Source organism: Rhipicephalus microplus, chromosome 8, assembly GCF_043290135.1.
Source record: "Rhipicephalus microplus isolate Deutch F79 chromosome 8, USDA_Rmic, whole genome shotgun sequence".
Lineage (NCBI taxonomy): Eukaryota > Metazoa > Arthropoda > Arachnida > Ixodida > Ixodidae > Rhipicephalus > Rhipicephalus microplus.
In genome coordinates this window covers 68,446,921-68,473,225 of record NC_134707.1, presented here as the reverse complement: position 1 = coordinate 68,473,225, position 26,305 = coordinate 68,446,921, and the positions used below count along the sequence as shown (strand labels likewise).

General features: G+C 43.9%; 1 protein-coding gene across 7 annotated transcripts in view; it reads right to left on the bottom strand.

The window, feature by feature from the left end:
* Positions 1 to 26,305, bottom strand: part of LOC119165863 (uncharacterized) — a 91,024-nt gene that overhangs the window by 27,659 nt on the left and 37,060 nt on the right. For all 7 annotated transcript variants that reach the window (XM_037417888.2, XM_075870576.1, XM_075870575.1 and 4 more), the window contains 2 exons: positions 22,938 to 22,994; positions 18,241 to 18,288 (listed from right to left, as the gene is read on the bottom strand). In XM_037417888.2, coding sequence (XP_037273785.2) covers positions 18,241 to 18,288; positions 22,938 to 22,994 — 105 coding nt within the window. The remainder of the gene's footprint in view (positions 1 to 18,240; positions 18,289 to 22,937; positions 22,995 to 26,305) is intronic.

The following is a 26,305-nucleotide window of genomic DNA, read 5'->3' as shown; positions in this document are numbered from 1 at the left end:
TTTGGGTTCGGGTCACGGCTTCGTCTTGTTGCTTCGTTTTGCTTCGTCTCGTGGCTTGGGTTGTTGTGCGTTGTCGTCGTCGTAGATGATGTGCTGTCGTCATATATGGTCGTCGGTGGAGGGTCTTCGGCTTTTCCTCTTGAAGCAACCTCACCTCCAAAGGTTGCTGGTTTTAGTTTCCCCTACGGGGGCTTGGGGACCTTCTTCTTTCGTTGTTGCTGCGGTTCGGTGACGTGAAGCGTAGGGATGGCGGTGATGGAGAACGGCTGGACAAGTACTCTGTATGGCGCAAGTATTCTTCGATTGCCGGAGGTCGTTGTCCAGGGCGTGGCCGTGGTGCCTGAGATGAGAAGCCATGCAGTCCCATCCGCCTGTAGGGGCAGTGTCGAAGAATGTGGCCGGCCTCACCACAGTGAAAGCATAGGGGACGGTCGTCGGGAATGCTCCAGGTGTCGCATTTTCTTTGGCTCGGGCGTCTCTCGTATGTAGGGTGGGCGGGTAAGGGCGGACGGCTACTTGGGGCTGCAGCGTACCGTCGAGGACTGGGCTCGTTTCGTCGGGGTGGCCTAGTGTTCACTGCAGCGGCGTAAGTCATTGCTTCGGCCTCTGTTCGAGTCGTCGCTGATGAAGAGCCAAGCGCCTGCTGGACTTCATCACGCACTATGTCCAAGAGAGATGCTCCTTGGGGGGGCTGGGGGGTAGGAGGTAGCAATCGGCGTAGTTCTTCTTTAACCACTTCTCGAATAGCTTCCCGCAGATCGTTGGTGGTTAGCCCACCTCGAATCGGTTCCGAGTAGAGCGAGCTGAGCTGAAACGGGCAGTTGTATTGCCGAGTCCGGGCGTCCAGGGTCTTTTCTATGGTGTGCGCTTCTTCAGTAAATTCGGCGACTGTTTCAGGAGGGTTCCTTATGAGACCGGCAAAAAGCGACTCCTTCACCCCTCGCATTAGGTATCCGACCTTTTTGTCTTCGGTCATGTCTCGGTCCGCTCGCCTAAAAAGACGTTTCATTTCTTCGACGTACACGTTTAGGGTCTCATTGGGCTGTTGGGTCCTCGATTCTAGCAGCAGCTGCGCCCTTTCTTTTCACATGATGCTGGTGAAGGTCCTGATCAACTCATTCTTCAGATATTCCCAGGTGGTCAGTGTGGTCTCATGGTTTTCATACCACGTTTTGGCGGGGCCGTCTAGGGAAAAGTAAACGTATCGCAGCTTCATTTCTTCATCCTACCTGTTTATGGTAGCCACGCGCTCGAATTGGTCGAGCCATTCTTCTTGGTCTTCAGCGGCATAACCATGGAAAGTGGGGGGCACCCGCGGCTGCTGCAGCATGACAGGGGTAGGCGATTGCGGGGTGCTCATGGTGGCTGTGGAAGCGTCCTTTCGTGGTCGCGTTGGGTCCGGTAGCAGTCTCAGCTCAGGTGGCAGGTTTCGGAGGCGGCGACTGCTTCGAGTATCTGTATCTTCAGCGTCCTCGTTCTCTGCAGTGGCTGTTTTAAGGTCGTTTTTGTGCATACCCAGCATCTCCACCAGATGTCACGTAAGAGTGAGGATAGCCCGAAGACAGGAGACCGGGAGGTTATTAGAAACAGAAGGAGATCCCTTTATTTGGCGAGCTTGCGCCCACTAAAGGAAAACAGACACACCGGCTTAGCGGGTGGCGAACAGCGCGTTCGGCGGCCGTCGGGGAACAGAATGTCCCACTGGAACGCAAGGCGCGTTCACCATCCGAGATACAGTCGCCGTAGCGTCTGGCGCTACGGCGACTCCTCGCGGCATTATCCTTAAACCCCGTTTGTTCCCTAATCCACTCTGCTCTCTTCTTGTCTCTGAAGTTTACACATATCACTTTTTTTTCCATTGGTCGCTGCGTCGTCCTCAATTTAAGCTGAACCCTCTTTGTAAGTCTCCAGGTTTCTGCTCCGTAGCTAAGTACCGGCAAGATAAGCTGTTATATACGTTTCTCTTGAGGGACAGTGGCAATTGGCCTGTCATAATTTGAGAGTGCTTGCCAAATGTGCTCCACCCCGTTCTTATTCTTCTAGTTACTTCAATCTCGTGGTTCGGCTCCGCGGTTATGACCTGCCCTAAGTAGACATAGTCTTTTACAACTTGAAGTGCACTATTACCTATCTCGAAGCGCTGCTCTTTTCCGAGGTTGTTGTACATTACTTTCGTTTTCTTAAGATTCATTTTAAGACCCACCTTTCTGCTCTCCTTGTCTAACTCCGTAATCATGAGTTGCAATTCGTCCCCTGAGTTACTCAGCAATGCAATGTCATCGGCGAAGCGCAGGTTACTAAGGTACTCTCCGATAACTATTATCCCTAGCTGTTCCCATCCTAGGCTTCTGAAAACCTCCTGTAAGCACGCGGTAAATAGCATTGGGGAGATTGTGTCCCCCTGCCTTACACCCTTTTTTTCACATACTGCAGCCCAATAAGGGCTATAGCAGGAGTGGGTGAAAAAAAACAGAGCAGTGAATTACAAAAGTACCACTTCCGGGAACACAGTACAATATAACACACGAACAAAATACAATATACGTGGTAATTCCATTCAGTACAAAAAATAAACATCCAATGAATGGGTACTGCAGGGCGTACATATTAACAGAACAAAGCAAGGAACCATTGGTTAGATACGACTTCCAAGAGAAGGCAGGAATCGATTTATCGATGCACTCCTAATCTCACCCGGCAGTAAATTCCATTGTTCTATCGTTCTGAGAAAAAAGTTAAATTTGAATAGATTGGTGTGTGCGTGAAAAGGGGCGAGGTTTAGGGCATGATTATTTTGAGCAACGGTTGGCATAGCATACGTAAGATAGCTGTTATCGGAGAGACGGTTAACTGAGTGAACGATGGCATGCAAGAATTTGAGCGACTCGATATCGCGTCGAGTAGAGAGTGACGTTAGATTTAAAGCAGAAATGGCAGATGTAGGCGAAAAATGGTGGTCATAGCGTCGACAACTGGAACGGATTGCTTTTTTTTTGCACAGATTGAATTTGTTTTATTTCTCTTTTTTGTACGGACACCAAACAATAGAGGCATAATCAAGAACTGGACAAATTAGTGTTTTGTACATTAGTAATTTAGTTTCATGTGGGGAAGTTCTGAGGGTACGTCTTAGGTAGCCTAGTTTTTTAAGAGATTTGGTGCAGACTGAATTGATATGTTTAGACCAGGAGAGGTTAGAGGTGAAAATCACGCCAAGGTATTTATAATCTGAAACCCTTTGGAGCATTAGGTTGAAACGGAAGTCTGCGTTTTGGTAGTGAATGACATCGAGACAGTTTTACGGAAATTGATATTTATTTGCCATGTGTCACACCAAGATCAAAAGCCACTAAACGAATCATTGAGAAGATAGTGATCTTGAACGGAGTTAATGGTGTTATATAGAACGCAGTCACTGGCGTAGAGACGTAATTTACAGGTAATAGATTGTGGTAAGTCATTAATAAAAATCAAAAATAATAAAGGACCAAGAACGGGCCGTTGTGGTACCTCTGATGTGACTTTGATTTGAGATGATTTGCCAGAGTTAAAGCTAACGTATTGGGAGCGATTAAACAGAAAATTGGCAATTAGGTCTACTAGACTGGAATTTTTTTAGGATGGCACCAAGTTTTTTAAGAAACGTAGAATGCGAAACAGTGTCGAAAGCTTTTGCGAAATCAATGAATATTACGTCGACCTGCTGGCCGCAGTCAAGACTTGCAGAAATGTCATGGGTAAACTCTGTCAATTGGGTTAAAGTGCTGAATACCCTACGAAAGCCATGCTGCAGATTAGATAAGACGTTGTTAGTCTCAAGAAAGTCGATTATATGTTTATAAATGATGTGCTCCAACAGCTTGCCAGAATGTGGTGTCAGCGAGATAGGACGATAGTTTGGCAAAAGCTGCTAATCACCAGACTTATAAATCGGCCGAACCTTGGCCAGTTTCCAGGCACTAGGAAAAACACCCGAGGATAAACACTTCTGAAATACGATGGTAAGGTAACGAGATGTCCATAACGCATACCGAATTAAGAAAGAGTTTGGAATACCATCGGGACCGTCTCCCTTTTTTGCGTCTAGATTCAGAATAAGATTCAACACACCAGCATGACTGATAGTTACATCAGTAATGGAGCCTATATCGGAAGGGGAGTTAAAGGCAGGGGCAACATGATTATCGACGGAAAATACAGAGTGGAAGTAAGTATTAAACGCATGGGAGATTTTCTGGTCATCAGTAATGGTTTCACCGTTAATTAAGAATGAGGAGAAAGAGCAGCTACTAGGCAGAACTGATGTCCAGAATTTGCGAGGATTATTTTTGAGTAAAGAGTGTAATTGTGTGCCAAAGAAAAAATCTTTAGCAGAATCCATCATTGCGGCAAGCAGTTTTTTAGCTTTCAGGAACTCATTCGTGCTATTAGGTATATGAAGGTTCATTCTACGCCTCAGCCTGCGTACACGACGAGATAGGTGAAGAATATCTCTATTCATCCAAGGAAGTTTTTTATTCGTTTTTTTAGTTTTTATTGGAACAAAGCGATGAATGCACAATTTTACAATGTTTTCAAAGCACGACACAAGAGTATTTACGTCACGGTTGCTGCTCATGGATTCGAACAGAGAAAAAGCATCAGCAAGGCCATCCAAGATCGAAGTATCGTTAGCACGATTAAAATCCGGGAATGTTGTGAACGAATACAAGGTTTTAAACACAGGATAAGACAGGGTCACGATGATCGCCTTATGATCCGATATACCTTCGGTAGTTTCACATATAAATCCAGCTTCCGCAATGTTAGAGCTTACAAACATTAGGTCGAGAAGTGCGTCCAGTCGAGTTGCATCACTAACCAACTGCACCAAGTCATGCGACAACGAAAAATTGATTAGCTTTCGGCCGAGGCCAGGTTCTCGACCGAAAGGTGTCAGACAAGGCCAATGAATTCCGGGTGCATTGAAATCACCCATACAGATAATATTAAATGAACCAATATTGTGGTTATAAATATAACTATTCAGATTGCGTATATGATCGACAGAGGTGCCAGGTGGGCGGTAGCAGACACCAACCATGAGATGATGCTTGTTTAAGTAAAACTTGCACCATACCGATTCAACATCTAGAGGCACAGGCAAAACAGAGAACGTCAAGTCCGACCGAAAGAGTAAAGCAACTCCCCCGCCTTTGCCGCTCCGTCGATCACAACGAACTAGGGCGTACCCGGGTGAAGTTATCTCAGAGTCGTAAACGCCTTCATGTAGCCAAGATTCAGTTACACCTACTATGTGCGGGGAAAACGTGGATACCAGAGAGACAAAGCTAGGAAATTTATTCAGTAGACTTCTTGCATTGACATTCAAAATTATTAGGTCATTACATGGATATTGGGGTAGTCAGAGAGGAGATGAATATTCAGCGGTGGGAGCAAGGTGACGTGAAGATCTATGGGAGGGTACTTTAACAAGTGTGTTAGAAGTTGCATCTAAGGTATACTGAATGTCATCAATAAAAAGTTTATTGAAGCACTAACGTACTTTAGACCCGCTGTCACGAAATGAAGCAGAAGCACCCCAGAGCTTTCTCCGGACAGAGCGCACACTTTGGGAATAATCTTCCGTAACGTAGCAGTCGGATCCTTTGAACTTTGAGACGTTCTTCATCACTTTTATTTTATCGCTGAAGTCTAGAAGCCTCACAATGACGGGCCGAACATGGTTGAGTCGGGACCGCCCTAGCCTAGGACAACGTTCAATAAGAGGACAGCCTATGAGCAAGGTATCACTGAATACTTGTGATACCCTTGCCCGGAGACTGTCACTATTTTCGTCGTCCTTTTCTTTCAAACCATGCAAGACTAAGTTGTTGCGTCTCATGCGATTTTCAAGATTATCATTTTTTAATCTCAGTTCATTAACCGTCTGTGACAAAGCCGCAAATTCACTGTTAAATGGTACCGATGAAACAGGCGGTGCTGAGACGGCATGCGAAGACTCAAGGGCCAAAACACGCGAATCGAGAGAATCCAATCTAGCGTTGACGGTATGGTGAAAATTTTTGATGTCAAGGATATCTTTGGCCATTTGACTTTGACCGTCGAGGATTTTAGAAAGGAGTTGCTCCACAGACGAGTTACCATCCATCAAAACAGTGCCTGCCTCATTCTCAGAACGTGTCGTGGGCCCCAGAGCATTCCCATCATTACTGCTTCCTTTAGCGGTAGAAGGTTTAGGGGGGCCGGGATTTAGTTCAACATCGCCGCTCAAGAGAAGGCGACGTAAACTATATACGGCATGAGAACAAACACTGACAAAATTGTGTGGGCAGGGCAGCAGCAGCAAACACCGATCGTCAGAGCGAAAACACTTAGTAAGATCAAGATAACATACCTGCCGAATAAAAACGAAGCGGTTAGGCATACTGCCGGCACTGCCGCTGCCCAGCCCACTGACGACGGAGACCAGGTCCAGGGGTTTTATACTTTTCTTTGATGACGTAACAGAATGATGACAGTCGATGATTGGCTGGTCAAGGTGGTCTTGCGCATCTAGCACTCCGGTCAAACAGCTGCAGGGCGCGCCACGGAATGCACACGCGCGCGTGACAGAGCAGTCCATATGGTAACGGTTGATTCTGGGCGTGAAGTTCCCAAAGAACGATAACGCAGCGGTGGTCGGCACATGCTCCAAGCAGGTTGTTACACAGGAGTGTTGATTCAGAGTCGTCAGGAATCTGAAAACTTGCAGAATAAAAACGAAGCGGTTAGGCATACTGCCGGCACTGCCGCTGCCCAGCCCACTGACGACGGAGACCAGGTCCAGGAGTTTTATACTTTTCTTTGATGAAGTAACAGAATGATGACAGTCGATGATTGGCTGGTCGAGGTGGTCCTGCGCATGTAGCACTCCCGTCAAACCACTGCAGGGCACGCCACGGAAGGCAAACGCACGCGTGACCGAGCAGTTCATATGGTAACCGTTGATGCTGGGCGTGAAGTTCCCAAAGAACGATAACGCAGCGGTGGTCGGCACATGCTCCAAGCAGATTGTTACACAGGAGTGTTGATTCAGGGTCGTCAGGAATCTGAAAACCTGCCGAATAAAAACGAAGCGGTTAGGCATACTGCCGGCACTGCCGCTGCCCAGTCCACTGAACTGCCCAGCCCTTCTTTATTGGTATTCTGTTGCTTTCTTTATGAAGCACTATGGTAACAGTTGATCCCCTGTAGATTTCTTCCAGGATGTTTATATATACCTAATCTACGCCCTGATTCCGCAGTGTCTGTATGACGGCTGATATTTCTACTGAATCAAATGCCTTCTCGTAATCTATGAAGGCTATGAATAGTGGTTGATTATATTCTGAGCATTTCTCTATTATCTGATTGATAGTATGAGAGTGGTCGATTGTTGAGTAGCCTGTTCGAAATCCTGCTTGTTCCTTTGGTCGATTGAATTCTAATGTTTTCTTTACTCTGTTAGCAATTACCTTTGTAAATAGCTTGTATGCTATAGAGAGCAAGCTAATCGGCCTGTAACTCTGCAAGTCCTTGTCATCTCCTTTCTTATGTATTAAGATGATGTTAGCGTTCTTCCAAGACTCTGGTACTCTTCCCGTCAGGAGACACCTCGTAAACAGGGTGGCTAGTTTTTCTAACACAATCTGTCCTCCATCTTTCAGCAGATCTGATGTTACCTGATCTTCACCAGCAGCTTTGTCTCTTTGCATGCTCTCCAAAGCTTTTCTGACTTCTTCTATCATTACTGGTGGGGTGTCATCTGGGTTACTGCTAGTTCTTATAGTATTATAGTCGTGGTTGTCCCTGCTACTGTACAGATCTCTGTAAAACTCCTCCGCTATTTCAACTATCCTATCCATATTGGTAGTTATTTTGCCCTCTTTGTCCCTTAGTGCATACATCCGATTTTCGCCTATCCCAAGTTTCCTCTTCACTGCTTTGCCGCTTCCTCCGTTTTTCAGAGCGTGTTCAATTCTCTCCATGTTATACCTTCTTACATCGGATACCTTACGCCTATTAATCAACTTCGAAAGCTCTGCCAGTTCTCTCTTGTCTGTCGTACTTGAGACTTTCATGATTTGGCGCTTCTTAATGAGATTCTTTGTTTCCTGGGAAAGCTTGCCAGTGTCCTGTCTAACTACCCTGCCTCCAACTTCCACTGCACACTCTGTAATGATACTCGTCAGATTATTATTTATTGTATCTATGCTAAGGTTGGTTTCCTCACTAAGAGCCGAGTACCTGTTCTGAAGCGAGACTCTGAATTCCTGTACTTTCCCTTCCAGTGCTAGCTCATTGATTGGCTTCTTGCGTATTAGTTTCTGTCGTTCCTTTCTCAAGTCTAGGCGAATTCGAGACCGTACCATTTATGGTCACTGCATCGTACCTTGCCAACCACTTCCACATCCTGCACGATGCCTGGGTGTGCACTCATTATAAAGTATATTTCGTTCTTATTTTCGCCATTAGGGCTCCTCTATGTCCACTTGCAGTTTCCTCGTTTCCGGTAGAAGGTATTTAAAATCCGTAAATTATTGCGTTCTGCAAATTCTACTAGTAGCTCTCCTCTGGCGTTTCTAGTACCGATGCCATAATCTCCTACTGCCTGGTCTCCAGCCTCCTTCTTCCCTACCTTTGCATTGAAGTCTCCCATCAGTATTGTATACCGTGTTTTTACCTTACTCATTGCCGATTCCACATCTTCATAGAAGCTTTCAACTGAAGCGTTATCATGGCTGGATGTAGGCGCGTAGGCCTGTACCACCTTCATCTTGTATCTCTTATTCAGTTTAATTACGATACCTACCACCCTTTCATTAATGCTATAGTATTCCTCTATGTTGCCAGCTATGCTTCTGTGAATCAGGAACCCCACTCCCAGTTTTCTTCTGTCAGCCAAGCCCCGATAGCAAAGGACGTGCCCATTCTGTAGCACCGTATAGGCCTCATCTGTCCTCCTAACCTCACTGAGCCCTATTATATCCCATTAAACACCCTCTAGCTCCTCGAATAGTACAGCTAGACTTCCCTCACTAGATAAGGTTCTAGCGTTAAACGTTGCCAAGTTCAGGTTCCAATGGCGGCCTGTCCGGATCCAGAGATTCTTAGCGCCCTCTGCTGCGTTGCAGATCTGGCCGCCGCCGTGGTCAGTTGCTTCGCAGCTGCTGGGGACTGAGAGCCGTTAGTAATTTGACGTTTGCATGTGGCAGGTAGCGGCCAGATACTGCACCAGGGTGACCAATTCTTCTCTGGTGAGGGAGTGCGTTCCTGGCGGTGGTTACCGGTGAGGCCGCACCCCAGGCCTCGTAATGCAGTTCCATCACCATGCGGATTTTTTTATCCGGTTGGGAACTGCGCGGCACCGGGATTTGAACCACGGACCTTTTGCATGCGAGGCGGATGCTCTAATCACTACGCCATCGCTGCTGATTTAGCACTATCAATGCATAGTTCTAAAACAGACGAGGTTTTTTTTAATGTACACAGGTGCTTGTTACAATAGTTGTTTACAAAAATAGTTAGCTAATAACAGAAAATAAGCAGCTCACTCATATATATTACTACATTATATATTAGGTACACATATATTCACTTTGTGCTGTGGGCGAGATCTATTCGAAAACATACAATGTGCTTCAGTGAGCCATGGCACAGCCTAGAATGGACACTTGCTTAATTTTTACATGACAGTAAATAGTAAATAGTCTGCAATAAGAATTTGGTAGTTGGGGTATTTCTCACTTCATTTTCAATTTTCAGTGAAAATGCTGTCATCCCTCATTAGAGTGCATAAGTTTTTGGCATGTACAGAATTAGTTGTGATCTTCTCGGATAACACACACTTTCATCCTAGAGGTATGATCCCTGCTTTAGCTGTCTTCTCCATAAACCCTCGTCCAATTTTTATATTTGGTTATCGAATCACAACCTGTAGTTATTTTAACACATGACTGCGTCAGCAGTAAACACAGTCTTGCATATGTTGCCTAATTGATCTAGTCATTTCTGTTTTTAAAAGGACTTCAAACATATCTGCTGAAACACTCTACATGTTGGACACGGTACAAGCAACGAAAAGTTCTTGGTGTGTTGCTGAAGCCAACATTCGAATAAGTTTGCTTTTCAAAATCTTGGCTCCAGCGCCAGCTTATGTTCCAAGGATCCTCCCGTGAACTTCTACCTTATTTAAATTCAGAAGTAACGGTCATGAGACAGTCTTAAGCTGAATTTTCCGAATGTGTTAGTGTGTGTCAGTAGACGCGGCACATCACTCACGAGAGATGCGTTTCTTGACTTGTTCATTCGCAAGTGCGCAAAATTAGGCAATTCTGTTTATTAGTGTATTAAGCGGAGAAAAGTTAAATTCGTTTGTGAGGTGATGTTTCCAAATTAATCTTTTTAGTGATTAGGCTTAATTTTGATCACGATATAGCTCCGTAACTATTACACCTGTCCTGATGAAACTTGAGCGGCGACAGGTCTTGCACTGTATGAGTTAGAAGTTTCCCGGTAGGTTATTACCAAAGTTAAAAGCGATCGTAAGGAAAAAGGGAAAAAAACGTGGTCCGAGGCTTTGATTTGACGGGCGTACTTTTTGCCCGAGCAGTGAGCCAACCTCCTCCTCTGAGCGAGGGCAAGGGAAGACGCGGGCGCCTCATGTTTATTAGCATTTCTCTTTAAATTCTTTCTAACTGCATATCTTTTAATTGGCTAAAGCTATCTAAATACTTTTTTCACAAGAAGAAGCGGATTCTTATGTTCTAAAGATAGGTTTCAGTGGTGTATCAGTTAAGTTTGTGGTTATTTTTATAAAGATGTTTTAATGAAATGGGGTTCCTCACAGCACACTGCAAAGGCTGTGGGTGCTCCTCTGATCTGTACAGCTGCACCGTTATCGGCCGGTCTCACAATCAACAGACACGTGAACTCAAAGAAGTTGAAGCTATAGCAGAAATGGGAAAATTTTGTGTGAGTTCACCATCAATTGCTCTGACGGATAAAGAAATGACGTTTCTTAGAATGACACCACATGCAAGATGAGTTGTGTTTTTACGCATGTACAAGATGGGTGCAAGGGCATGAAATGAACAGTTGGAAGTTTAGCGCCTACCTTTCTAGACGTCTCTGTCGTCCTCTCCTTTTGATTTCTATATGTACCGCCGTAACAATAGCTAGGTTCATGGATCAACAATTCGCACAAGCCACAACATTTTTTAACTGTACACGTCTTCCACCTAAAGCAATACTTTACACGGTGCTGCGAATTTGTTTTGTGTGCCAGTGAACTTTTCACGTGAACAGTGAACGCCATTTATTTACCATTGCCAGGCCGAGGACTCATTTTCTATCGTGTGCAAGTTTGTTTAATGTTTGCTTTTGTTGCCTACTTCGACCCACTGCAGTTTACCCTTTTGTTTGAGCATCAGGTCGATGCTCTCTTGGGAGAAGGAGTAATGCCACCTGCTGTTCTGGGCCAATGAACGAAGAAGACGATGATGAGCAACCCGTGCTGCCGGAAGCATCCATCTTCATGTCTGAGATTTTGACAGTCGCTTCTCCTTGTACGTTTGTTCGAGCTCCTAGCTTGTGACAATATCCAAGTAAAGCTCTCGTGAGCCTCAGTTGGCACATCCACGCCGGAATACATCACTCACGTTGCGAAATAATGAGCTGTTTATGAGTTGCTTTATGAATAGGTGTGGTTGTCCCAAACCATCTTTCTTTACACGTTTAAATAAATTCAATTGAGTGCATCGTTCCCAACCTGAGGCCCACACGAACGACATGAAGTTACGGTGAAATTTCTGTATATTGGACCGTGAACAATGCAACACCTGCATCACGTACCACAGTTTCGAGACAAAGAACAAATTGCAAACCGTAGCTCTAGAGAACATTGTTAGGTGATTGCCCTGCAACCTATTCGCCTTCAACCGAATTTTCTTGCCTATTCTCGCCAACAGTGATCATTGTCTTTGTAGTGTTGTAGTGGTACCCCTAGGTATTCGACAGGTGACGTCCCCCACTCCATATTGGTGAACAATTCCGGTCTGGCTGACCCTTCTGCCAAAACCCTAATCACTTTCCCCTGTTCACCCGAGTACCAGAAGCATAGGTGACACTCTTTACCACAGTGATAACTCTGCCACACTTTCTTTGTCTGTGCAACAAACTGCGATGTCAATCGCATATGTCAGAATTCTAACTTCTGATGCCTGCGTCCTAAAAACGTGAATTCTGCTGTTTTCACTTATTACTAAGTCTAATGTTTCTATATAGATGCTGAACAAAAGAGGACTAAGCGGGCATCTTTGACGGACGGAACGCCTAATGTTCATGGGTGTGCTTAATGTATATTTACCTACTAAAGTTGTCAGACAAAAGCAATAAGGCAAAGCCACATCATCTCTGATTAGTGAACCAACATTCACATGGTCTAGTATCGCAAGAAGCTGGACATGAGAGACACCGTCAAATGCATTTTCGTGATCAAGCTGCAGAATCGCCACACGACCTTCTGTGACACCGCAACACTCGAGAACGCATCGAAATTTCTATATATTGGTCACAATGGAACGTCCCATAATACTGCAAGATTGGTGAGAACCCACCAATTCTTTGATGACAACCTGGAGTCGCCAAGCTAGTACTTTCATCAAGATTTTGTAGTCGCCATTAGTATTGATATATGGCGATATGACGAAACTAGTTTTAACTTCTCTCTCTATGGTCTTTAGTATCAAAATAGTAAGAGCCTCAGTAAAAGACCGAGGCAGACTATCTAGATTATATGACTCATTATAGACTTTAGTAAGCAGTAAGTCCAGATTACTCACTCTGAAATATTTTCTTAAAATACAGCACTCAGGCCATCAGGCCCTAGTGACTTGCCAGTATTGAGTTTATCTATGGCCTTTTCTACTTTCCTTTGTGATACAGGTTGTTCTAACACTGATTTTGTGTCGTCAGACTAGCTCGGCATTCTACTGAGGAAGGACGCTTGAAAGATTTCTTCCTCAAATGGTGTAGTTGCGAATAGAGCCTCTTAGTGCTTAAAAAACCCCGTTCAATGCTGTTATTGTCTGACATCTCTACACCATTTCATTCAGTAGTATATATTGGTTCCGCCGTGCGTGACTTTTCTGTAGTCCTGGTGCCCGCTTCGTAGAATTTTTATCTAAGCTCATATGCATTGCTCTGGCTCGTACTAGGGCCCTTCCATAGCGCTCTTCATCCTGGATATCTAGCTTCTTTTTGATATTGCGCAAATCCTCGACATACACACCAGGCTTTTCACATTCCAGTGCTGTCAATCTCTGCAGCAAGAATTTAACCTCTCTATCTTTCTTTTTTGATTCGAAGCTAGGACACTTGATCGCTCAAGGTCCCACTCTTTCTCATTTTCTCAACATGAGCTTCCTCAATTACTTTGATTTCATTCTTCACAGCTACGTTCAAAGCCTCGTCACTTACAAGATTGGAGTTATTTTTCACTGATTTATTGATTGATATATGGGGTTTAACGTCCCAAAACCACCATGTGGTTATGAGAGACGCCGTAGTGGAGGGCTTCGGAAATTTCTACCACCTTATTTTTCACTGATCCCACGAAAACGTATTGCTTTCTTTCTCCGCACCTACCTGGTACACTACTAGTCAATGATCAGAAAAGGCAATCGGAACAACGTTATAGCGACTACATTGTTTAGTTATGGCAACTGATATGTATGGTCAGTCTCAAAGTGGGTAAACCGTACTGCATATGTACAGGCACCTTGAAAGTGGGCAAACTTTACTTCCCGGTAACTCTCCAGGCATTCTGATACATCCACTAACTCTTTGTCTCCAATCACTTTCACACGCACATAATTGCTTTTGTCTTTGAACTTGCAACTGCTTGATGTAACTCTTCCTTTCAATACACAACTAAAACACCCTACCAATATAAACTTCTTCTCTTGCACAAGTATGGTCGCACATGATCTAAAAAATTTTGGCGTTCCTGCAACGTAGTTGCAGCATGGGCGCCAAGAACTCGCCATTCAGTGTTACAATAAACACTTCGCACGTTACTAATTAGCCTGATGGACACGCCGATACATTCTCTAGCACAAAAGCAGGCAATTTTCTAGCAAAGAGAACACATTCCCCTAGTCTACCTACTGCATGGCTCACGATTACAAAATACAGCGCCGTAAACTTTCGTACAATGCTCTCTGTACCCTCCTCACTCTCCACTTTCGTCTCCTGTCCTGCAATATATACAAATTTTTCTCTAACAACAACCGGTACACTTGGCCATGTTTTTTCTGGAAGCAAAGCCTCTAACATTCAGTTGCTAATCTAAGGAATACGGCAGGAGTCATCTTAGCGTTGCGGGTGAAATGGGCCCGAAGCATGGCGCTTACCTAGCACGTCTAACGTAACGCTAGGCGCCACCGGGACCACTCGGTTAACCAGTCTCACTGTCCACTCAGAACGGATTGTCAACAGCTTTCCTTTCCATAGCACTACCAGGTCCTGTCCTGAGGCTGGTGAGTCTCGCAGTTGGCGCCTTGCTGGTGGTTCCTCAACGCTCTTCTCGCCTTCTCTGTATCCTTGGCTAGAAGCTTCTTCCAGAATCTTTTAAATAATGTAAGAACAACGTTGCTTCCCGAGGCGCCAAAGGCGTTCCGAGACCCCTCCTCCGACTCCAAGTGCGTGCTCACACGCTACAAAACGCCTTTGGCAGGCAGGTCCTGTTTAAACGTCAGTTCAGAGGCTCCAGTAACCTGTCTGCTCAAATTCATTCTCACATCCTTCGAGGCATCGGCCAGTGCGGCTGCACTATCTAGTGATCTGTCCATCGGTTCTGCTGGAGTTTCCCCAGTAGACGTTAATGCATGGCAGTATAGTGCAGCTACACTCCGGTCAACACTGCCTTGGGAGGCGTCTTCTGCCTCTGTTACGTTCATAATATGCTGTGTACAACCGTTGTGTCCGTCACTGTGGCGTAGGAACGAACGCACTGTGCGTCGACAAGTCCGAAACACCGGCAATGCGAACACCGAGGCACCTTGCACCTCGATGGTTGATCTGGTAGGCGCCTGACGCCAACACTTCGGGAAACAGTAGGTCTTTGTCCAGAGCATCTGGTAAATCTTTAACCTTGAAAAGCCCCACTAGAATACCTCCAAGCAAGAACACTGTGTTGAAAAGAACGCGTCATGTTGGCAGATTCGGCAAGATGATCTCGAAATTCTTGTCAATTTCATCTGTAACCCTGTTTCCGCGGCTACCGAGAACCGGCTTTGCTGCTCCGCGGGAGCCCGTGAATTTAGCGTCCGACGCGTGCGAGTGCCGGCGAAAGAATGACTACACCACACTGAGAAACGTCTATCGTGCTTTTATTTCTCTGTGTCATAGGTATTGTTCGTGACATGTCTGCATTTCTTGTTTAGTCGCATATACTTGAGTGTCTCCGCGCTTTTCAAAATCAGCAGTACTGAAGCTTATATGTTTACTACGCTTTTTGGTGCTTCCTGAGATTACATTTATGTTATACAAATTTTACATTAGAAGAGTGAATATTAGCGCAACCAGTTATATGAACGTCGTTTGCACTGACTCAATAAGTGGTTAGTCACTTCTCTGTACGAAACATCGCGCTTTTGAGGTGTACACTAAACAATTTAGTTTTTGGCCCTTCGGCATATTTTAGGTCATTCTTGTTCGCCTTCTATGACTAAAGCCATAATACTTCACTGTAGCCGTACCGCATGTTAGGCGTAGAGCACCATCGCCCGTGTGCGATGGTCGAAGTGAAAAATATGAATATTAGTATAAGGAGGTTTTCATAGCCGTTTGCGTTGAGTTTCGATCGTGACCCATTGAATTTGGTAGTATACGTTTATTCCACTACACAGATCTAAAAAGCTAAAAACGTGGATAATAAAAGTGCCTCGTGCCTATCTGTGCACTGAAACGTACTGGTGCGCGCTGGAAACGCTGTTCTTTTGGTAATCGTCTCAACAAAAAAAGTACGGTACATTTTTTTGCATATATGTGTGGTTATTACGTAGGGCTAATCACTCGCGGTATGCCGATGCATCTAAAAGTAATCAAGGGCCGGAGTCTAATTGGGTTTTACTCTCTCGTGCCTGAAGAGTGTATGGGCTTTTGACTTTATCACAGAGCAGAAAAGTAGAAAGCTGTTTCAATCACTCGTTTCATACAGAGTGAAATTTAATTTCACTCTATCTGATGTTTTGCGACAGTACAAGAACACTTAGAAGAATAACTTGCTTTTTTTACTCCTGCGACACCTTCCACAGATTTTAGAGTGTACGTGACAGGCATAGTTCCTATTCGCGCTCATAATCGGAGATGATAAGGTCGATAACAGTTACCAATATCGTCAGTGACAGATCACTCAAGCAACCTCATGTTAATTATCTACTTAAGAATCTTGATTTATTTAGTTTGCACGTCAGTCTTTACGGCACATATTCATGTTTTGCTACTGCCGCTACGCAGCGCGTTCTCTCCACAAAGTTTGTCGCTGAAAAACAGTCATGAACATATGCTGGCACTACGCAAGAAGAAAGAACACTGAACCATCTTCATATATTTCTTCTCCTCGTGAGTGATTCTCAGATTCCTATCACTTCACCAGAGAAGCGGTTTCGTTTCTACCATAATTAAACACAATAGCGGGAATCATCGACAAACGAAGAGAAAAGAATTGAAGTCCAAGTACCATAAAAGCTATATATCAAGACATTTCCGTCTGGGTCCTTTCGTGATCACCCCCTTAACTTGGGGTGAACCAAAATTAGTCTTAAACCGTAAAAGGTTTCATGCATATCACGCGTTGGTCGTCTGATCGTGAAATGAATAATGTCACAATCAAGTCACCCACGTTGTCAAAAATATTCCGCCAGACAGTGGCACATACACGCAGACGGGTTTGTGCCACTGGTTTGCCAGTATGCGACACGGGTGATTGAAAGTTTTTGTGTACCCAGGAACGAAGACAGCCCACAATAACAATTTTAATGCACGAGTGTTGAGAAAACCTGATGTCGGCAGCGTTATCCCGATGAACATCAGAGTCCCCGCAGGAATCAAATGCAGGCATTCTGCGTGGCAAGCTGGTATTCTACTACAGAGCCAGGCTAGGTCTCAGTACTGCTATTGAAAAATGCACTAATCAGGTGCACTCGTTGTGAAACGTCATTTGTCGTTGCATTGCTTGCTATCCAATCGTATATTCAATACATAAGCACTTCTATGATACAGCCGTTCTTTCGGGTGAACGTAAGTTCTAGTTTAGCACCACCCACTGCAGTTTGTTTAGGTAGCAGTGTCCAGGCCTACTATCCTCGCGAGCATAAGCGTTGCACACCACCTTACCGCTTTTCGTGTTGCCAATACTCATGGTGCTGCTGGCATCGTTGCACCAGTGTGAGCAACTGCTTAAATAAGACATGTGTCACTGTTCAACAAATGTCTTTGCGTACAACATCTTTACATATGTAAGATGTGAAGCAGCTCTTTGTAACGCTGTCCCTCCGTACCAACGCTTTGCGTGCCGCAGTTGTTGGCGCGATGCCAAGTAGGTCACGCCGCTGTTGCGTGTGTACCTAACGCTCCCCTCACAGTCCACATTCATGTCAATCTCTCTCTCTCGACTGCCGCGTGCTCGCTGCGGCTACCGCAGCTGCCGCCTCGTCCGTTAACCCGCAATACTTGTCACGACCGCAGCTCGCTCGACAGCCGACTCGTTGATTCATGCGCAATAAACTTGACGCGTGCTAACGTTTGCGTTGAAACATGTATGTACGCGTCCCCTGCAAGATCTACTCCAGCCATTGCTTCAAGTGAATTTGCCAGCGCTGACCACAGCACACACGTGAGCGCTGTTGAAGCCGTGACGCCGTGCATGCGCAACGGTGCTGCTTTGCATGCCACCAGGGTTCGCTTCGGGTAGATGGTCCAAGTTACGGAGGGTCATATCGTAGCGCGTCAATTAGTAAAAAAATTGCAATGTTGTCACTTCCCTGTGCATGCTTAGCATAACGTCGATTGGTTCCTAAGGTACGAAAGATCTGCCATTTGTTGTATTGGTGTACATGAATTACAAAAGTAAGGCACATAAATTCGTTTATGTAGAGCGCATGTGCCACACTACTGAAATTATGTGGCATTGCATGGTAGGCAACTTATACGTACTTTGAGGTGGTTGAGGCCTATTTCTTGGAGGTGCTGATGGTGACGCTCCTGTAAAGAAAAAAAATAGGGGTTTCGGCGTTTGCAAATAATAAAGCATAATGGTACTGCATTTCTTTTAGGAACAAAAATTTGGCAGCTAATGTGCAATTTGGTATTGATGTAATTTGAAAGAGTCGATGAGGAGGTGACTTATATTTTATTCTGCGTTCGAGAAGAGCGGAGCACAAGCGTGTTACGTGCATCTTGTCGTAAATGAATGCAAGACATAATTTTCATGCAGTACCTGTTTTACCTTCTTCATATACTTTTTTCACGCCCCGCCAGATTCGTTACATACATACGCTACAAAAAAACGGGTGCAAGCTGTTCCCGTCGGCGTCATTAAAATCAAGCCATAGACATGTCAATATTTGAACCTCACAACACGCCAGTTATCATGTAAGTTATTTACCGCCATAATTTTTTTAGTTTATATAGAATTATTAAAATTGCCGTGACAGGCACAAAACCACAGCATGTAAATTATACCACGCATTAAATGCATCCTATGGTTTTCATGCTGCCAACAACAATTTGTCTTCTTTTTACACTTATGGGAGATTAATGCAATTTTGATGGATATCAAGTTGACGAAAGGGTTGCGAGTGCAGCATCAGTACACCTGTATTGGTGCCCGCATTACATACTTGCCCTGTGTTTATTGTTAACGCCCTACTTATTCTTATCATAAACTCGTGAAACTCTAGGTAACATCTTTTTGCATGTGAAGCCACAAAATGGGCAGAGCGCCCCACGGGAGCGTATGTAAGAAAGGAAGTACGTGACACGCACGCCACACTTTCCGCGAGACGATCTCGCCTACACATATACATTCATCATACAGTCATGCCAGGTGGTATGAACTTGGTATATATAACACCTGCGAAACAGTTGGTAACACATCGTAAGAGTGCCGTTTATTCATGTCATACATAGCATGTCTTGTAATTTTATTGCTGCCTCTTGTCGTTGATGTTCATCGTAAAGAAATCTGACATGTTATCAAAATTTCTTTATGCCCAGCTACTTAAGAGAACTCGAGTGAAACATGATTATGAATTTTGAATAATTGCGTACATAACATACATGCCAACATTTTAATGTCGTGACCTAATGTTTATCTTCATCGTGCATTGATGTCATGTCATGTCATACCATTGTCAGTATACGTCCTTTTAACTGAACTGCCCCTGTGAATACAAAATTGTGGGTGGAAGATAGATAGATAGATAGATAGACAGATAGATAGAAAGATAGATAGATAGATAGATAGATAGATAAATAGATAGATAGATAGATAGATAGATACATAGATAGATAGATAGATAGATAGATAGATAGATAGATAGATAGATAGATAGATAGATAGATAGATAGATAGATAGATAGATAGATAGATAGATAGATAGATAGATAGATAGATAGATAGATAGATAGATAGATAGATAGATAGATAGAAAGATAGATAGACAGACATCTTGAGGTACATCAGGAGCACGATTTAAGGTGCTGCTTAAAGCGCTAAGTAATTTCTGGTGGTATAGATGTTTGAATGAACGCCCTACCTAAGCCTATTTCTTGAGAGGCAATGCTACAGCTTTGTTGTTCCCGGGACACTTAATAGGGACATTTTTCAAAGACAATAGTCTTTCTTCGGTCAAGATCAACCCAGTGATATTGGTTTATCTGTCGACCGATTCAGCATCCCTAGGGAAGGTTCAACCCCTTGCCCCCCAATGCCCCCTGCTGAATGACCACCCATCTTGATCTTTTGGCTGCCTTCATAATACTTAGCAGTGATACCCAAAAAGCAAATAATATGCATATTTAGGCGTAACATCAATACGCTAGTATTAGGTAATGTTTGCTTTTATTTAGGATGTGCCTAGCTAGGTAAGTTTAAAGACAACAGTGTATATAACACAGAACTGTAATAAGACGCTATAAACGAAACAGCCTGTGTTTCCTACGCTTTGCTAAACGACACGGCGCGGCTACTTGTCAGTTGTTCTTCGTGCTAGAATACTTTCGTTTCTCTAAATCACCGCCAGATGGCGCCCATATCTCCCGAAGTGTTTAAGCAGGAAATTATCAAGGAAAGGATCTATAATAATACTCGGGGTAATTCTCTACTGTTTGAGGCCAGGACAGGAGTATTGCGAACCTAGACATATTGGGCCAAATACGAAGAGCTAGACACGGTATGCAGTGCGTGTGGAGAAGAAAAAGAAACTGCCGAACACCTGATAATGTTCTGTAAAGGGCTTCAACCTATAGTTCAGGATGATGACGCAGAGTTTTTCAAAGCACTGGGGTTTAGGGACAGTGAGGGCAAAATAAGCTTCAAGCGGGTAGAATTAACTAGAAGGAGGTTATCTGATTGGTGGCTAAAGTCAAGACAGGAGTGAAAATTGATTGATTTGTGGGGTTTAACGTCCCAAAACCACCATATGATTATGAGAGACGCCGTTGTAGAGGGCTCCGGAAATTTTGACCACCTGGGGTTCTTTAACGTGCACCCAAATCTGAGTAGACGGGCCTACAACATTTCCGCCTCCATCGGAAATGCAGCCGCCACAGGCGGAATTTGTTCCCACGACCTGCGGGTCAGCAGCCGAGTACCTTAATCACTAGACCACCGTGGCGGGGCACGAATGAAAATTAAACCCTTCACTGCAAAGTACGAATCCTCAACCTCACTATTTAGGGGAAACAAAATAAGTCTTGTTTTTGGTTCAATAACTATTACGGCTTGGTGGCGCTAGCCACCGCCCGATCTAAAGGGTACAGCCTTATCCATCCATCCATCCATCTTTGTTGATCCGACAATAAGGAAGGTTTGCAGAGATTGATGGACATCTGTGCTAATGAGGGAGATAGGCTAGATTTCAGATTCAGTAAGTAAAAATCAGCAGTCCTTATTTTTATTGATAATGAAGGTAGTAAGCTTACAATAAAGGAGGTAACGCTAGAGATAACAGATATATACAAATATCTGGGCGTATGGATAAGCAATGGGGCGAGTACCTAAAGGAACACTAAATATACGTGATGACTAAACGTTACATGAATGAAGCGGTGATGAAAAACTGGGCACTGTGGAATCACAAAAGGTATGATGTTGCGAGAGGAATACGGAAAGGGGTCATGGTTCCTTGTCTGACGTTCGGCAATGCGGTCTTGTGCATGAGATCAGAAGTTCAAGCAAGATTAGAAATTAAGCAACGTGGAATAGGCAGGCTTGCCTTAGGAGCTCCTGGGAATACACCAAATCAGGGAGTACAAGGTGATATGGGATAGACATCATTTGAGGGCAGGGAAGCTAGCAGCAAGATAAAATTTGAGAAGCGATTGATAGAAATGGGGGAACAGCGTTGGGCTAGGAAGGTGTTCAGCTACTTGTACATGAAGAATGTCGATACGGAATGGAGGAAGCGAACCATCAAATTGAATAGTAAATACTTAGAAAACAGCAGGAGGCCAAACCAAAAAGAATTATCGGTGGAAAAGAAGGAGAAGAAAACTGAGACCGATATGTGAAGAATTGGCATGATTAAGAAGTCCGCACTAGAGGTCTATCGAACTTTTAAGCAGGAAATTGCCAAGGAAAGGATCTATGATAATACTCGGGGTAGTTCTCTACTGTTTGAGGCCAGGACGGGAGTACTGCGAACCAAGACATATCGGGCCAAATACGAAGGGGTAGACAAGGAATGCAGTGCGTGTGGAGAGAAAGAGGAAACTTCCGAACACTTGATAATGTTTTGTAAAGGGCTTCACCCTATAGTTCAGGATGATGGCCCAGAGTTTTCAAAGCACTTGTGTTTAGGGACAGGGAGGGAAAAATAGAGTTTAAGCCGGTAGAATTAACTAGAAGGAGGTTATCTGATTGGCGTCTTAAGTCAAGGCACGAGTGAAAATTAAACCCTTCACTGCAAATTACGAATCCTAAACCTCACTAAGTAAATAAAAAAAAACTAGTTTTTGGTTCACTAAGTACTACGGCTTGGTGGCGTTAGCCACCGCCCACTATCCATCCATCCATCAAACCGTCGTGTTACCCCTCTTTAAAGACACTTCATTGCAGTGAACTCAGTTTAGAGTGCCTCAATATTCTACTCACCCGCCTCTCCATAGGCTGGAGAGGTGGTCGGGGAGGACATCGACGCAGTCTAATGCAGGGCCTGCAGATAAAAGGCTATCGTATTTCCACGTTCTTTTCAGTGAAACGTGCAGAGATGCGGCCAATTTTTTATGCCAATTAGTTTTTGTTTGCAAACGAGCATGTTTAGAGCCCTCCATTCGGTCAAGTATAACTACATTTTTCGCGACGATTAAGAATTTGGTGCCCATAGCGTAATATGAAACGAAATGTTAAAGTTTCGAAAAACTTTGACAGTTCGCTTGTGAAGTTATGCTTGCAGCACAGTCACGCAGAATCGTTGATTATTAAGAACGTGTCATCATTATTCCAGTATAGTTCCTTTTTAATCAGTCACCCTGGAAAGACCTTTACGCATTATAGATAAATTTGTGTCGTTCTCGTTTGTATCTTCACAATACGCTTTTTATTTGCTGTATTGTTCCTAACAAATAATTTCACCTAAATATTGTGCGGTCTGTTTCAGTGATGCAGCAGGAGAGCAATAATTACGTACCAGGTTTCTTATCTCGGTCCGGAACTTCAGGAAGTTTGCCAAGAAAGAAGGACTCCCCTGAAAATAATTACATTACGCATCACAATTACATGTTTCATGAGAAAAAGTGAAAGACAGCGTATCTGACCAAAATTTTCAATAAACAACACCTCAGTGCCTAACAATTTAGGCACTGGCTGAAAAAAGGGCAAAATGTTTTCACCGGCAAAAAAATTTGGTTTTGCTGGGATTTCTTTTTGTAGAAGAGGTTCTAAAAAACAACAACAGAAAATACAATGTGTAAATACCTGCCATTACATTTCCATCTCTACAAGTGTGTTGAATCACAAACTCTTATGTTAAATTGCCTGTTTCTATGTATTATGTGAATCGCTTGCTTTAGTGCACTCTAAAACTCCAGCATGACACACCAATACGCCCGAAAGGCTACCTTACTCACTAGAAACCTATAAATGCTCCTACAAAAACTCTTTAAGGAGGCGAGTCAGTCTCGTGGAATCAAACAAGGCGAGGAGAGACTGAAAAATTTGACATGGTTGCAGATTAAAGTCCCTCTCTATGCCTATATTGCAACGTCTTTGCTTCCTTTGGCACGTCGCAAAAAAAAGCGCGGACATTCGCGGGATACTTTTGTTCAAGGTGAACTAATCCATTGAACTTACGTGAACACACACAACCCGGTAATACAAATTATGTGCTAGAATTTCCACTATCTTCAAGTTTATGTGGTCATCGGAATTGTTTTACCTTGCAGTGATGAGATACACCAGCAGGGTGCGTGCAGCTGTTAATTTGCTTAAAACCCCTTGAAATTTTAGCACTCCATGGAATTTTCGGGTCAGATTTTATTAGCAAAGTTGTTTAAGGATTGACTCCTTGTTCCCCCAGAACGAAAGAACCGTCAAAATTAATGGGTTTGCGCAATATAAAAAGGCGAACGCCACAAATCACAAGTGGATATCAAACTATGAAAAAAAACAACAAACAAGCTTCTTACTTAAAATTATAGTGCAGCCAGATAGAAAACTATGATAACTTTAAGTACATGTCGTTGAAATCGGGTAAAGCCCCCTACACAGAATTTCCACGAAAAATGAACAAAGCCACAGTTAGACCGAGAATTGGCCGTGAGGCGGCGGCGGCATGCAGAAAACCCCAGTTGTTTACAAGAGTATATTAGGCGTAGCGGGAAGCAACGGTGATGGACAGATGATTCCGAAGCGATAGAAGGTCAACAGTAACGATGTTTTGCTGGCTGCTTGTAATATGACTCGTCTTCTTCTGCGCAGAAAACCAATGTAGAAACTGACACCTGGCTGAAGCCTAGCAAAGAAAAAGAAGAACCTAGAAACAATGTGCATTAGCTATATAGGCCATAAAAACAACTTAGATACAAACTTATTAGTCCCTAAAATCATCTGGTTTCAGTTCTTCAAGTTTTGCGCATCAAGTGCAAGTGCAAGAAGCAACCATTCTTCAAGATTCAGCCCTGTATTTCTTGTGTTTTTCATGATTTTTGTACGTATTGCTACTGTGATGCCGTGGTGTAATGTCGCTTGCGTGCATGAAATGTCTGAACTACAAACATCAATAAAGTTTGAAACTTACTGCATATGTGAGGCGCGCAACTTCCAGAGACACTGTTGCGTAAGGCGCCATAGATTCTATTACACGCTGTAGCGCTGTGTGTCTCCTGACTTCAGTAGAAGCGATGATGCGGATGTGCTGTCAGGCTGTTTCATTTTAAATGAATAGTCTCCAAGACCGGGCCATGCTGCTGTTGTCATCAGCGACTACAAATATAGCTGGGGAGGAAATTTGCATGGACTGTAGTGTCTGTGAACAGACTGTAGAGTATTGATAGATATGTGGGGTTTAACGTCCCAAAACCACCATATGATTATGAGACGCCGTAGTGGATGCCTGCGGAAATTTTGACCACCTGGGGTTCTTTAACGTGCACCCAAATCTTAGCACACGGGCCTACAAACTTTCCGCCTCCATCGGAAATGCAGCCGCTGCAGCCGGGATTCGATCCCGCGACCTGCGGGTCAGCAGACGAGTACCTAAGCCACTAGACCACAACGGCGGGGCACAGACTGTAGGGTAAGACAGAGTGATATTGTTTTACTACTGCTGGCAAACGATGCAGCGTAATATCAATGTCATACGAAATCATTCTAAAGTGCCGTTATATGTCTTTAAAAAGTTATTTGTTCTGAGCTTACACAGCTTCGCGTAAACTCGGAAATGGCGCATTGTGCATGCGTGTGTATTTGGGGGGGGGGGGCAATACTCGTGCGTACGTGGTGCTATGCTAAGATGGGAATGAGACATCTAGTGAATTTCCTGACATCCCTTCTGTCTACACTATTCGCCCTGTATTCTCTCAAGCACACCTAACTAGCTCACGTTGAACGTCCAATTGATACGCAGCGATAGGTGAAAATTCTTCTAGTTTGCACGTGTGAGTAACAACATGTTATCTGGTTGCATTCCAAAGCTACAACCTCCTGTTGGACAAACGTGGCGGGAGAATTGAAAATGAACGTTTTTATTTCTCCATTCTCTACTATGGACATAAATTCCGAAGCTGCATTTTCAGTGACATCACAGGCGAACTTTGCTGTTGTGGCCCTTGCCAATGGCAAGCTATCGTTTCGTCCACTTTACAGCCTTCTGAGTTGTATGTATAGTACTACTAATAGCATCCACTATGCATTCATTGGCATTATTATCTGCTACATCTGATATTGCGTCTAAAAAAACCGGTAACATTCTCCAAGATTTTTCGTCCGCATACCGGTAGATTCACTATAAGAAACAGTAATGATTTACACTTTAGCAACCTGCATTACCAATGCCTTTTTTGTCGGCACCAGGCAGTGCGAAAAAGAGCAAGCACGTTAAAGAAATTATCGACGACGATTTCATCAACCAGCAAGTTTGCGCCCCCATCTAAAAGGAACGAGCTCTTACAAGTGGGAGATAAAGCTAACAGAAATTTTATCATATATAGTATACATTTAAATAAGCATACAAGCATGCTTACTTGAGTGCTGTTATACATTAATTGTACTACATGTACCGCAAACGGTGTATGGGCAATGATTAACTTTAGGTCCCTTCTTCTAAACAACAGCGCATAGTGCTGCGCTCACTGTTTCCTGCTCTACAAGCAAGGTATGTACTTCTGTGGAGGACACATCCTATTACCATCAGAGTGATTAGATTCGGTTTATCCTAGTCATTCGTACACGTTTCTTCTGGCCTAATAACAAATTCAGAGTTATTTTTATAGTTGGACATTTGCGTGGTAATACTTTCAAGTTGAAGTTTGGCCATGAGAATATACAACTGGACATTAC